This window comes from Pezoporus wallicus, unplaced genomic scaffold (genome assembly GCF_028554395.1).
Source record: "Pezoporus wallicus isolate ANWC-B61680 ecotype Strahan unplaced genomic scaffold, APGP_CSIRO_Pwel_v1 scaffold_6885, whole genome shotgun sequence".
NCBI classification, from domain to species: Eukaryota; Metazoa; Chordata; class Aves; order Psittaciformes; family Psittacidae; genus Pezoporus; species Pezoporus wallicus.
Window position 1 is genome coordinate 582,961 of NW_026638858.1, and position 14,241 is coordinate 597,201.

At 41.6% G+C, this 14,241-nt stretch overlaps 1 protein-coding gene across 8 annotated transcripts in view; it reads left to right on the forward strand.

The window, feature by feature from the left end:
* The window catches only part of OSBPL5 (oxysterol binding protein like 5), a 177,017-nt gene that overhangs the window by 156,250 nt on the left and 6,526 nt on the right, over positions 1-14,241 (forward strand). For all 8 annotated transcript variants that reach the window (XM_057412772.1, XM_057412771.1, XM_057412778.1 and 5 more), the window contains 8 exons: positions 2,107-2,291; positions 3,611-3,692; positions 4,326-4,424; positions 5,393-5,489; positions 6,454-6,552; positions 7,768-7,865; positions 9,888-9,977; positions 12,802-12,938. In XM_057412772.1, the coding sequence (XP_057268755.1) occupies positions 2,107-2,291; positions 3,611-3,692; positions 4,326-4,424; positions 5,393-5,489; positions 6,454-6,552; positions 7,768-7,865; positions 9,888-9,977; positions 12,802-12,938 (887 nt within the window). The remainder of the gene's footprint in view (positions 1-2,106; positions 2,292-3,610; positions 3,693-4,325; positions 4,425-5,392; positions 5,490-6,453; positions 6,553-7,767; positions 7,866-9,887; positions 9,978-12,801; positions 12,939-14,241) is intronic.

The following is a 14,241-nucleotide window of genomic DNA, read 5'->3' on the forward strand; positions in this document are numbered from 1 at the left end:
CTTGCACTTGGCATGGTTAAACCTCATGAGGTTGGCATCAGCCCACCTCACAAGCGTGTTGAGGTACCTCTGGATGGCATTCCTTCCCTCCAGGGTATCAACTGAACCACACAGCTTGGTATCATCGGCAAACTTGCTGAGGGCGCGCTCAATCCCACTGTCCATGTCAGCAACGAAGATGTTGAACAAGACCAGTCCCAACACCAATCCCTGAAGCTGGCTCATTGGCTGGAGCAGCTGGGATATCTCTACATTGCTCCAAGCATTTATTATAGGTTCTGGCAACTGACTGGATGTGTTGGAATGGAATGATGCCCCCCTCCCCCAACACATCTAGTTTAAAGCCTCCTTGACCAGTCTGGCAAGCCTCCTACCAAAACTGCTCTTTCCCTTCTTTATCATCACTGTTATATTTTCAGATTCACTTTGAAAGTTCATTTGAAAAGTGTGCACGTACTACGTGTCTCTGTATGTGATTGAGATGTGCATTGTTATGCATCTGATGTTCCAGTTTTGCCTTGTTTGCAGTAGGAATGTGAAGGCAGAGACAGGTGTCAGAAGGACCTTGATATTGTGAAAGTTGGTCTAGAATATAAAAAAGACACCTCCTTAGTAGGTAGAGTGATAACCGAAAATGCCTTCCGTTTTCACGTTTCCAAGCTTTTAGCGCTAGCAAGTTATAAAAAGGGTTATTGAGGGTGACATATTGAGGGGAAAGCAAACCAGAAACCACTTGAAGTTGTTCTCATCTTCCTGCACCTTCTTCTCCTTTCCTTTTCATCCATTCCTTCTGCAGTCATTCTGTCTGTGAGACACTCTGTACAGCATTTTCACCATGGCATTAATTAATATTACAAATACAGGCACACTTGAGAACCTGGATAAATAATGGAAGTTATAATAGACCCATATGTGTTGTAAGCCCTAGCTGATGCTGTGCTATTACATGCTTTAACAGTTTCCATTTCCTCTTGGAGTTTCAAGCTGTGTGCTGCACCAGCCTGCCACAAGAAGAATAGTATGATAATAGAAGAATAATGCAATGGAAATAGTTTATTGTTCCTCAAATTTGAAATTCCCCTCAGCCTGCAAGCTGGACTCAGTGTGTTTCTGCATGACTAGTAAAAAGGCTGATTGAGAGCCAAAAAGGTGGTGCTGGGAATGCTCAGGTGGTGCAAATGAGTGTTTAATTATTTATACCATCTGCAAATACTATGGGGTTATGCTGCATGTCCTCTCCCAAACCAAAGTCCATTCCAGAAGTGGATCTGTGCCCTTTTGCTCATATAAATATCTTCTCTAAAACCAGTAGAAAGCTTAAGTATTCTCTTTCACTGTTAAATTATGATTCCTAGAATGTATTAAAATGCATTCTTGTCTGAAAACTTAGTTTCATCTTCTCTCTCCAGTGGCCTGAAAGGCCCGTTCCCCCATGTTATACATTTTATAGTCCCACTGAATCCATAGGAACTACAGAATTATAGATGAAACCAAACAGAATCCCTGGCACATTTTACTGTTACCTGCACTCAGCATTGTGGGGTGCTGCAATTTTGTACATGTCGCAGGCCTTTACTTGTATGTATGCTACCAGTTTGTCTCATTTAGAATTTGGAGGACTGCTTCTGTTCTTTGTTGATTACTCATTTATCCCCTAAATTTTTCTACACGTATAATGGTAAATCTTAGTCTCTCATTTGCTGAGAATGGGTCTGAGAAGTTTCTGTATGCATCCCACCAGGCCACAGGGATGCTGTAACAGCCTTAGGCGTGTCCACACCTCTTGAGGGACTGCAGTGCAGACTCCTCATTATTAGTGTTGGTCCAGGTGTGTGGAGCCAATAGGTCAGGAAAGAACATAGTGGAGGTGTGCTCCCTGCCTTATGCTAGCTCTCGCAGAGGCCCATGGCTTTCTCTACCTCTCACTTGAGTGCTTTGGAGATTCCCTTCTCCTGGGGCAGAGCTGAAATTCTTTGCAGTAGATTAGGTGAGCATCCACCCTTGTACCAGGGCTTATGCATGGGTGAGCTTGGATTCCACAGTTAAATGTACCTGCAAGAAGTGGTTTTCCTGTTTCTGCCCTGAACTTCCACTTTCCTATTGTAGACAGGTGAATCATCTCAAACAGAAACCGTCTCTGAGGAGAACAAGAGCCTGATGTGGATCCTGCTGAAGCAGCTGCGGCCTGGCATGGACCTGTCACGGGTGGTGCTGCCCACCTTCATCCTGGAGCCACGCTCGTTCCTTAACAAACTCTCTGATTACTACTACCATGCTGACCTGCTTTCCCAGTAAGCAGCATGCAGTGTGCCCAACATGGACATTTTTCTTCTATTTATGAATATGTGTTACAGTGTTAGCTTAGTGCTGGCTGGGGCGCATTTGTCTGCTTGAAAGGCTCCCAAATAATGCCTACGTCACTGGATACAGTGTAAATCAAGCCAGGCACCAGCTGCAGTGACCTTTTAAAGACAGACTGCTGCCAAGTAAGGGGCAATGAAAATGGTTAAACTGTGGACAATACTACCTTTGCACATGCACGTGTGTGCCAGCATTGGCTGGAGCTCATTGGAATTCAGCTCATGCCTTTGATCACTTGTGACAGAGCTGTGCCATCTTCTGGTAGATATGTTGGTTGATAAACAAATAAGAAACATCTTTTAACACTATTGATGAGTGAACCTGCTGGGAGCAGCAGCGTAGAAAATAGAAAGTGTTATGCTTGCAGATAGGAAGTACCAGCCTTTTCAATGAATATTTGAATATTGCACACACTGGTTCTGTATTTTAAAACCAGCGTGTGCAACATTCAAATAGCAGCACTGGTTACTCATATTTGTTCTGCTACCTCTGGGTAATTGTAGAATGGTGGTATTTTCAACCTTTGCTTGTGACATTTGTAACATCTGAAGTTAAGGAAATTGTTCTCCTCAGTGCTAAGAACTAAGACAATTTCAAGAGGTCTGGAGATTTTGTTAAAGGTCTTTGTGGTAGGGATGATCATTCTAAGTGGATTTTGCAAGGTTAATTTTCAAATCTGACTTGATGATTGGAAATGTTCATTTTTAAATGTTTACTAATGGAATGGTTGTTTATGTTTACTTCCCGTATCTTTGAGTGGGGAGGGGTTGGATGAGATGACCTGGAGAAGTCCCTTCCCCCCCTACCTAAATTATTGTACAAAATCTTGGAAGTACTGAAAAAGACCATGTAGCAAGCATGTCAGCTTTAAAGATCTTCTAAGGAAAAGGGAAACAAAGAAAAAGAAAAATAGAATTGTCTTTGATTTTGGTAGCATAAGTGTTGTTTTTATGACTCACAATGTACTATTTGCTTTAACTAAATGCTAGTGTGAGCAGCGGCTCCACATTAACATATATGAATGTCCCGTCAAACCTGATACACTCCAGAAATTTTGTTAAGCTTTTGGCAAGAGCGCACAGCAAGGGGTGCTAATTTTTAAGCTGGCAGATACCTTTTCTAGCAGCAGCACAGAACTTACTTCCCTTTAGTACCGGGGAAATACTACTGGAATTAATGTTATTATACCGTTATGAAAGGAATGTGATGTGTGAATAATATAAGGAACATTTTATGTTCTGTCCTGCAGGGCTGTCCTTGAAGATGATCCATACAGTCGAATGAAGCAAGTTTTGAGGTGGTATCTGTCTGGCTTCTATAAGAAGCCAAAGGTAAAAGAATTAATCAAGCTGGGTTTGTAAAAGCCATTGATATCTTCTGCTATGGCTGTGTATTTCTTTATTGCCCCTCCTTTGACACTTCACCTCTTCTGTTGTTCAGAAGACTTTTACCATTACTTTTAATACTGAAGCTGCATTTGGTTTCAGAGTAGATGCTGAGTGCAAAATAGTGTTGATCAAAGGCTCTGACCTTTGCACTGGACAGTTACAAGGGAAAAGTAGTCATCAAAAAGTAACATGTTCTCAGATGCAAGATTTTTCCCTTTGCTCAAAGCACATTCCTTTCTTTTTTTTCAGGCCTATTAGTACCATAGTGCCATGTTTCTGCATTATTACTTCTGCTACGATATGCAGCAGGGGCATACCTAAGTTTGATCATCTTGTAAAGCTTTGGTCAGAGTGTATTGAAGATTGAGGTGTTGAGAATAGCAGATGAATACATGGCTCAGATTAAAAGATTAGATAAAGGGGATATATATAATTGGTTCTTCAGTTTTCATTCTTGTGATTGACTTAGTTTAAAACATCAGGGGAGAAAAATAATTACGCTGTTTTGTTACCATCTCTGTAGAGTTGGATTGCAAATCTTCATTTGTAGCAGGTTTTGTTTACTTTTTTTTTCAGGGAATAAAAAAGCCATACAACCCTATTCTGGGAGAGACATTTCGCTGCTGTTGGTTTCACCCTCAGACGAACAGTCATACATTTTACATAGCAGAACAGGTAAATTGCTTTATTTGAATGCTCAGGTGTTGCAAACAGCAGCCTGCTTGCATGCCCATGCATAGGAACATGCTCCTCATCTCGCCTAGGAGAGGAACTTGGAGTTTTGTGTAAGCATCCAGATTGGGACATCAGGTAAACCAGCTGCTAATCTTTTTTCTTCTTAGATTGACAGATATCATGCAAGCTTTGGTGGGCACTCAAGACTGTAAAAACAAGTCTCCCCTATATAACATTAGCCTCTTCAATAAAGACCTTTTCCATTGGATTCTGCTCTACTTTTATTTTTAATAAAACATGGTTTGTGTTGCCTCTGTCAAAAGGGGCATAAAACACATAACCAGATCCTACCTTCCTTTGTTGCTAAACATTTCATAATGATTTTAAGAGGAGTGAATTAAGGGCTTATCTCTATGTCTTAGGGGATAAATGAAGGGCAAAGCTCACAAGTAACCTGGCCTAACAAAATTTGGTTTGAGATTTACAGTGTTAATAAAGGGATCTGAGGACCATCTGGACTTTAGTATAGGGACTCCCTGTTTCACATGCATTTTTTTCCTATTTAATCAGAGGATTTTTATTTTCTCTTATTTTATTTCAGCCATAGCATCCATTTATTCAAGTTATTCAAATGCTGCCAGAAAGTTCTGCACTGTCATTGTGTTGAAAATCTGCCAGTGGGCCTGTTGGCCTAAAGTGATCTCAAATGCATGAGGACAAGAAAATATGCGACAGGGAAGAAAGTTTGCTTATATAATGTTCTCATATATAATGGTCTCACATATAATATTCCTTCTTTACCACTGAGGTTAATGGTATGGCTTAGAGGACTCTGGTCAGTCCTGTGTCCTCTGTCTTGCACTTTGCCTAGAGCATGTGTAACACTGTGTGAAGCAATGTATGCACCCCACTGCTCTGCTTAGCCTGTAAAGACTGCTGTAAATGACCTGTGCCTATTTTTCTTCTAGGTCTCACATCATCCACCAGTGTCAGCTTTTCATGTCAGCAATAGGAAGGACGGATTCTGCATAACTGGCAGCATTCTAGCTAGGTCCAAGTTTTACGGTAAGGCATTAAGCCTAGGCATCTTCCAGGTAGTATCATGGAATTGGTTTTGGTTTCTCTTTCAATCACTCCTTAGTGTGCTGGGAGTTAAGAACAAAGAAATGTGTAAGAGATCAACCACTGTAATTGCTTGTCTTGGCTCCTCTGGTTTTACCCTACTTCTGCTATTTCAGCAGGAGATCACATTGATGTTAAATAAATAAATATATCGGATGAAAAAATCAAATAGCTTTAAAAACCTTGTTTTCAGAAAGCAAATGTTCCTGAAAATGTACAGGCAATTGGTTGTCAGACTGCTTTGCATATGCTCATGGATGAGTCATTTTATAGCTGTCTGATGATCCAACTGACTTTTGCAAGCGTCTCTGTATAAATATAACAACTTATCTAGCTCACAGATTTCTGACAGTTGAACCCTAGAGCTTCAAAATGTCCTGGAATCTTCTATTCTCAATGGAGACAGCACAGCTGCAGGCCATGAAATGGTGTTGCTATTTGAAATAGATTTTTTGTTTGGACACACGCCTCTTCAGTACTATCCCCTGGTAAATGTATTTGCTGAAACATTTTTAAATTGTCATTGCTGTCCTGGCAATTTTATTTGCTATATGGGATTGTCGTGGTACAATATACAATCAGAAAAGCTGTGATCACAAAGGGACCTGGAAAACTTCCAAGCGCTGGAACTGCTATATGCATCCCACTAATGACTTATTTAATCTATTAGCCTTTCTGCAGTAGCGGTTAAATGCCAGAAGAGATATGAGTCATACAGCAGAGAGTTTATTAGAACTGCCTGCCTGCCTTCAACAGTAAATGATTTGCAGGGTCCTGAAGAATTAGCATTTCATATCAGTTCTTTCATCATCTACATTTAAAAGGAAATGTTTACCTAAAGTAGGATGGGTGACTAAGTGAAAAATGCATTTTTTAATAGATATGTAATTGTTCTTTCAAATTCTAGGTAACTCACTTTCTGCACTGTTGGATGGGAAAGCAAAGCTTATGTTTCTAAACAGGGGAGAAGATTATATAATTACTATGCCATATGCCCACTGTAAAGGTAAGTTTTGAGCGTTCAAACAGTAAGCAAACAGAAAGAATAATATAATGGTATCTTATTGACTAACATTGCACTGACTCTCTTCTTCCCTCTCAAATACCGGGCACCACAGGGACTGGTAATTCCAGGGAGCAGTTGCTCCACACGAGTCATAGCACTCAAGATCCTCACTGAGGTCTTTTTGATTTGTCTGCACAGAGCTGAGGACAGAATTAGGCCCACCTAAGTTGGTTTTAACACTATGTAGAAACACAAATATACTGCATATATGCACTGCAGATAAAGTGAAGATGGAAATGTCTTCATATTATGAAGACATTTTTGACCTTTTGATAAAAAGGTTTTCTAATGTTAACACTGAAATGGTTTCATATATTTTTTGGCCTTTTGAGAGTAAAGGGAATTCCTGTCTCCTCTTCTGATTTATTTATTACTCTAATATTGATATTCCTCAGTGTATGAGCTGCCTCAGTCAGGCTGAATTACCGTGCGGCTTTGCTCTGTTGAGCTGAGCATGCACTGAGACTAGGGAGTGGCTGTGATTCACTGCTGTACCTTTGCCTATCTCCTTAGGAAGTGCTGATGGCATTTCAACCACAGTGACAAAATCACTCCCTGAGCACTTTGATCCAATTTCAGTTTTTGAGTAGTTTTTATTTTGGCATGTTAACCTCTAAATTAATATTTGTGGAGGTGCTAACTAACTGAAAACAGTGGCTTCTTTAAATCACTCCCTCTGTGAACTAGTCGTGTGCACAAATCTTTTTCTTGCCTTTTTTTTTGTACTGGAAATAACCATTTGAGAAGATGGTAAGCATATGTAAAAAGGAGTCCCCTACATGACTGCTAGTCTCCCAGATTCTTCTGAATCCCATTACAGCTCCTCCCTGCCCCATCCACCTTGTGGGAAGCAACTGGATCTGTTTAAACACTAGTATAATTGAAGTGGCTGGGCACAACTTTCCTTATTTTTGCTTTCCCACTTTCAGCTTACCACAGATGCATTATCAGCACCTGCGAGTCAAGCTACTTCCTAGCTGGTGTAATATATGGAGAATATGGACTTGGGGGAGGATTCTTCATGCTTGTAGTAAAGAGACATTTCCTAGAAAAGTTGGTTTCTGTCTTTTCAGCATGTCAGTGAGAGCCACTGTGAGTTGAGAAAGCAGATTGCTTACATTAGAGCCTCTCTTACATCTCATTCTTCCCTGTCAGGACTTTTATATGGTACCATGACAATGGAGCTTGGAGGGAAAGTTACCATCGACTGTGAGAAAACTAACCACAGAGCAGAACTGGAATTCAAGCTAAAGGTAAGAGACATGCTAGCCCCAATTTTGAGTGTGTCTCAGGCTTGCCCATGCACTCCAGGCAAGGTTTAATCATACACATCAGTTATGTACCAGCAATGTATGCATGCACCATGCGGTGGCGTACCAGATAGGAGGCATCATCCTGCGGTCAGTTTTGCCTAGCACAACTGATTAGAACCCAGGAAGCCCAAGTTTTACTTCTTCACTACCAGCCAGCTGACTACTGGCCAAACTCTGTTCTGAATGTTTGGCAATGACAGCGTGGCTTGTGTTTAGGAAGGTGCAATTACTTTTGCTTGCAAAATATGAACCACTTTGAGGAAACTTAGGATATGGCTCTTCAGTGTTGCTCTCCAATAGCCATAGCATACATACTCTTACCTTGCAGGTAATGAAATGTACCTTGCGTTTCTAAAGACTACAGCACCTTGCCTTGATGATGGGATAAAAACCCATTTTCAGGCAGTTAATTTTATGTGGCTATCACACTGACAAGCTACACTGTGATTGCCTTGTACTGACTTGATCAAGAAGCTGTTCCCTCCCCTAGAAAACCTGGTGAAATCTATGGTATGCAGATAAAATGGAGATGTCTTTAAGCATTCCTTTAGTTCTGTGTATTAAAAAAGAGTGATGACCTGTAACTTTTATTGTACAGTTAACTTGCTTTTTAAGGAACATCCATTTCTTTTCTGTTCCAACAAATAATTCCTTGCCTGGGCATAAAATAAAAGACGGAAGAACTGAGAATGTGCAGGACTTGAAAGCTGCAGCCTTAGCCAACATAAATGTGAGAGATTACTGGAGTTAGGGGAGTGTTTTTCAGTCTTTCGTCTGTTTTCTGTGTTCTGCTTGGGTCAATAATAATTTTCTGGGTTTATTTGCCCTTACAGAATGAACTGTTGTCTCATGTACATTCCTTGACATTTGCATATACTTGTCTTTAAAGCCTGTTCTTCCCACAGACCTGATGTGTTGGGGCCAATGGAGTATTTTCCTGAGTTCAGTCAGTATCATCTCAAACCTACAAACACTTTAGGGCTTAAAATGCAGACCCTTCTTTTCTGGTTTGAAAACAATACACTTAGTCCCAGCATGACCTAGAAAGGTCCCTGTTGGCTTAGTTATGTGCATGGCTTTGGATAGGTCTTAGCCACCTCTTTTAGTAGAATTGGGAGAAGTTAAAGGTAAACCTCATAACTTTGTTATTAATTTGGATATGTACCCATTCTCAGCTGGATTAGATACCTTGATCCTTGAGAGACTCGTTATTTTTTTTTTCCATGGGTGTGTTAGGAAATTTGGGTTTATATTGTTATTAAAAAAAAAAAAAAAAGGTTCCTCTGCACAAACATTATTGGAAAGTAACTGCTAAAATGTCTGAAAAAATGTTGTGTGGTCTGAATGGAAGAGCTGGTCACTCTATCACTGCTGTTTCCTTTGCTTGGCAGGAGGAGGTGAGGGGAACTTTCTATTGTTCTGGGAATCTTTTCCCTGACTCTGGAAATACCCTTTTTGTTTTTTGCTGCTGACAAAAGCTTCTTCACATTGGAACCTTCACACAGATGCAGCCATCAGCAGTGCCACACTGCTGTTGCTTTTCCATAAGCAGATGTCACCAACTGCATTAGTGCTCACATTGCCTGCAAGTATAAGGGTGCAAACTGTAGTGTGATTGAGACAACCAGGAGGGCTTGGCCACCTAACACTTATCCCGATGTCTAGCTGACAATAAATGTATCTGCAATGAAGGCAAGATCTTGCAGTGCTGAATGTTAATGCATCCAAAGGCTTATCTTTCTTCCTGCAGCTCCTACAGTGATTTTGAAATTGTAAACAAAAGGAGGAGGGTACAATGCTAGACAGTCAAAATCCATGTTAGGATTCCTTCTGCCTTTTAGCACAAATACTGGAAATCAAGCAGGTTGCACTTTCCTCCCCTCCTGCTGCATCACTGTGTTTGGCTTCCTTCTATTTGTCACTAGACTAATCATATTTTCTATTTCTGTTCTCCCCTGACAGCCCTTCTTCAGTGGCAGCGCAAGCATTAATCAGATCTCTGGGAAGATTAAATCAGGAGAAGAAGTGTTAGCGAGTCTCAATGGACACTGGGTAACATGCAATGATCAAAGTTGCTGGCAGTTCAAGTGTGTGTGGCAGCAGGGTGTGTGTGAGGGCTAGCAGCCCCTGGCAGGCTCCCTGCATGGGAGCTGCAGATGGCCAGTGTCCTACCTCTTCCTGACATCCCCAGGTACTGTGGGAGAGCAGAGCTTTCCAGCCACACCTCTCAAGCTCATTTATATTTTAAAAGTCCCACTTAGTAACACTTGCACTCCTAAAGCCTGGGCCAAAGCTGGGAATGGTTAGGAGGGTTTCCGTCAGAGCCAGTGGCTCTGTATTAGGGTCTCAGACTCAGGACAAGCCCTGATGGCAGGAGACATAGTGTGTCTTGTGTGTGACTGTGAAAATCATTCCTTTTGCCTTGATGCATTCAATACTTTCACAGCTACAGCAGTATCAAGGAGGAATTTCACAGGGTTTTAAATGGATTATTTTCACACCAAGCCTTAATGATAGAAGAGAGTTATTCTTCTGTTCATGAGGTAAAGGACAAAGTGAGGGTCCATCTGTATGGGCAGTTCAGACCAGTCAGCAAAGCAGCTAACACCTTTGCACACCAAGCATCCACAAGTGAATCACTCAAAAACATCTTTAAGCTGAAATCCAGGAAGAATAAAGTTGCATGATGAAGAAGCTGGTCTAGAGTGTTGATTGGGAACTCCTGGTAACCCAGGCAAAAGCAGTGAGCCCTGGCTTTGGGCTGGACACTTCAGTATTTATCTCAGCTACATTTAGACATCTTCATCTTCATTATAGTTGACCTGTGCTCCCTTTCCAGTCCATAGAAATTGCCACTTCTGAGACAAGATTTGTGTCATCCTAAAGGAGGTATTTAAAGTAGGTCAGGTGAAATGTGCCTGGATAAAGTCCTTTCTACAATGAGGTCCTAACCACAGTGTAGCCTTTGGTACTGAACTCCTCCCAAGATAATCTTTCTTTTTACATAAAAAGCTAATGACCATTTTGAAATTTGGAGATTTGCCCTTTCTAGGCATATACAAGGAGATTTTCTCCTTGTGCCTGGGTAGCTTTTCCATTCTGACCTCACTTTCCTGCAGGATAAGCCTTGGCAATTCTGAGTTATGGTGGGCTGTTGAGTACCTTGTCTGTGGTGGGTCTTGTGGACACCACCCACAAGAGCATGTAATCCAGTGGCTCCCCTGGGGCACCAAGCCACAGGGCTGTGTGCTGCTCAACTTCCAGTCTGCTTTGTTTGGGTTTTATCAGCCTGAAAGTAATTTATTCCTCCCTTGTTCTTTGTGCTGATTGGTTGTGGTGCACAAAATTAGAATGATGTATAAAAGAAATTAAATGGCTTTGAAAGGATGGCTCCATAAGCTGCTGTCTGCAGTTGTATGCTGTGGATAAATAGCTGCTGTGCAGCAGCAGCGGTAGGGATGTTGTTTGTTTGTCTGCTTCTCCCCACTGAGAATATTGGTCTGGCGTCCTGAGCTCTGCAGGCTTTTCTCTGTCCAATCCAGTTTCCTGACAGCTGATCTGTGATCTGAGAGAAATTCCTGACAAAAACACTCATAGCTGAAAGGCTAATTCTCTGCCTCAGGACCTGAAAACCCACCTGAATAAAAAAGGGAAGCAAATCCCAATGATTCTCAGCTCCAGGACCAAAGGAGCAGCTGAAGGCTTTTATGTATACCCCTTAGAGATGCACACAGTGAAGTCTGGTAACGCCTGTCTGGTGCCTCCTATCCATAGCTGGGGTCTCTTGGGAACCTGAGATCTGTCCTGGAACTAGCACCTTAGGACATTGCAGAGGAAGTTCCGAGGAAGATTTTGAGGAGGGATGAGAGTCCCTTAGGTTTGAAGGAGTTTCACAGCTGAAGATGTGGGAAGTGGACTTCGAGACATGCATCAGGGACTGTGGCAGGGGAAGTAATGCAGCAGCTGGGATGCAAAGAAATTAGGCAGCAACAGGTAAAGCCAACAGCCATGACATAAGTAAGGTTTGCATGATACTCATACCATGCCCAGGCAGCTGAATGGCACCAGTTGCACATGCTGTTTCAGCAGCTGTAATCACCTCTTTCATTCCACTCACAGTCAGCATTGTGCTGTTCACTATATGCTCTGTAAACTACTTGGTCTGGCTCTGGGGCATTTCTGCCTCTGAGAGCAAGGCTGGGAAGCAGCGTAGTTGAGCAGGGGCACAAAAATATTGTCTAGCTAACCTCACACCAGAAAAGTGCTGCTGAATAGTTGGTCACCAAATAAACTAGCAAGGAATAAGGACAAAAGACCCATGGTCATTTTGAAGTGCTAAATGAACATCCGGGAACAATAATAGAAAAACTTCACTAAACTGAAAATAAAAAAAAAAAAGAAAAAATAATGTGAAAGAGTATCTTGGCTTTAGCTCTCCTTTCTAGAGATGATGGTATTTCAGTAGGCTCTGTATGAAATTTCAGCATTGAGAAATAGAAGATAGACTAGAAAACGAGCTAGGGGGTCTTGTTCATATGTGCTGGCTGGTGCCTGGGAGGAACAGTGGGGAAAGAAGAGCATCTTAGGACTTCTTTGGGTACCCTTGTCTGGGGACAAGAATAACAGAAGGGACCAGGTCCCTTTCTAATTCTCTTCTGATTAATTCAGCTAGTGTTTACAGGAATGCCTTGCCTCATTCATTTTAGAAACTTTCAGGAAGTGTTCAGTGAGATTTAATGGGGTAGAGGAGGATAGAAGCCTTCTAAGCAAGCCGTTTCCCTGATCATCATCAGGAAGCAGCTTCCATTTGTCAGGATTATTTTCTGCTGTGTGTTTCTGATTGTCATTAACCTTTTCACTTAATTTTCCTTCTCAGGATGGGGAAGTGCATATAAATGAGTTGAAAAATGAGAATGTGGAAATGTTCTGGAACCCAACCAGTGAAGTACGAAGGCAGAGACTGAAGCGCCATATTGTGCTGTTTGAGGAGCAGACTGACTTTGAGTCAGAGAGGTAAGGAGCTCTAAGAACATCTTGCTGCCGCTTCTCTGCTGGAAGTGGGGCTCTGATCAGAAGGTTCCAGTTCCTCAGCACAGTCCTTGAAGGACAGAGATCTGCTTTGCCTGCACATATTACCCCATTTACTTCCTTTTCTCCAGTTTATTAACTCTGGGGTATTTCCATGAAGTATATCTCTGAAATAACCAAGGAGCTCGGCTGAGAAATAGTGGAGGCTACATTTTATCTTCTAAAATAACAAGCCTCCCTGGACTTCAGAGATCACAAACAGAATCTTTCTAACTGCTGGAACATTTTATGGAAGGGCAAAATGTCAGTCTGAGGTTGAATGTCTTGTTAAGGATTGTTTCAATCACAAGTTCCTAAATGAGATGCAGAAATCATGTGGAAAGCCCTGGCATGAGCAGTGCAGTAGTTTGAACTACATAACAGGATTTTATGAGATGATGTAATTAAAAATATATTTAACACTGCCTCATAATCTCAGATGAGATCTCCAATGAAGTCTGCACCATTTTTTTTTAGGGTAATCTAGATTAACTATAAATATAGTCCTGGCACAATACTTAGGAAATGGAAGGAATGACTACATGATGCAGTGAGCGTCCCCAGACCAATTCTTGAGCAAGAACAGCTAGAGCAACTTCATATGGCACTGGCTTCAAACCAACTACTGCCATCTCACCAATATGGTTAGCGAGTTCCAGCTAACATCCCAAGCAGTTTGCTGCCTGGCTCTGCATTACATTGACCACTTCTCTGTGGGCATCTAATTTTGGTGTTGCATTAAATCACACTAAGAAGATTCCCCTTTTTATGGGTAAAGAAAGGGATTGCACGAAAATAAAAACACAGGAACATTTAGGTTGTCCTGGCCAGCAGTGGACATTATGGACAATAAAGTCTGTATTTGTAACTTATAGTCACGCAGTTGCCACAGAGCAGAGCAGGCTGCAGCATGTGTCTCTATTAATCTTCTAAGAAGATTCTTTTAAAGGAGATGAGACATCTTGGTCTTCTGTCCAGAGAATCTCCATTTCTCTATTTACCACAGTACTGCCAGAGCCAAATCCCTCTGCCACAGCAGATACCAGTCATGATACATGCATCCAGGGGAAGAAGGGAAATGGAAAATATCTAGGCACCCCTAACAGACATTCCATTGAGCTCCTTATTACGCTGACAGTTGCATGAATAAATTACCATCTAATCCAGGTTATGTTCCACCTGAATTGATTAGTCTGCCCCGAAGTGCTGAAAATCACCTATCATCTTCACAAGAGCTGAAGAGTCTCTG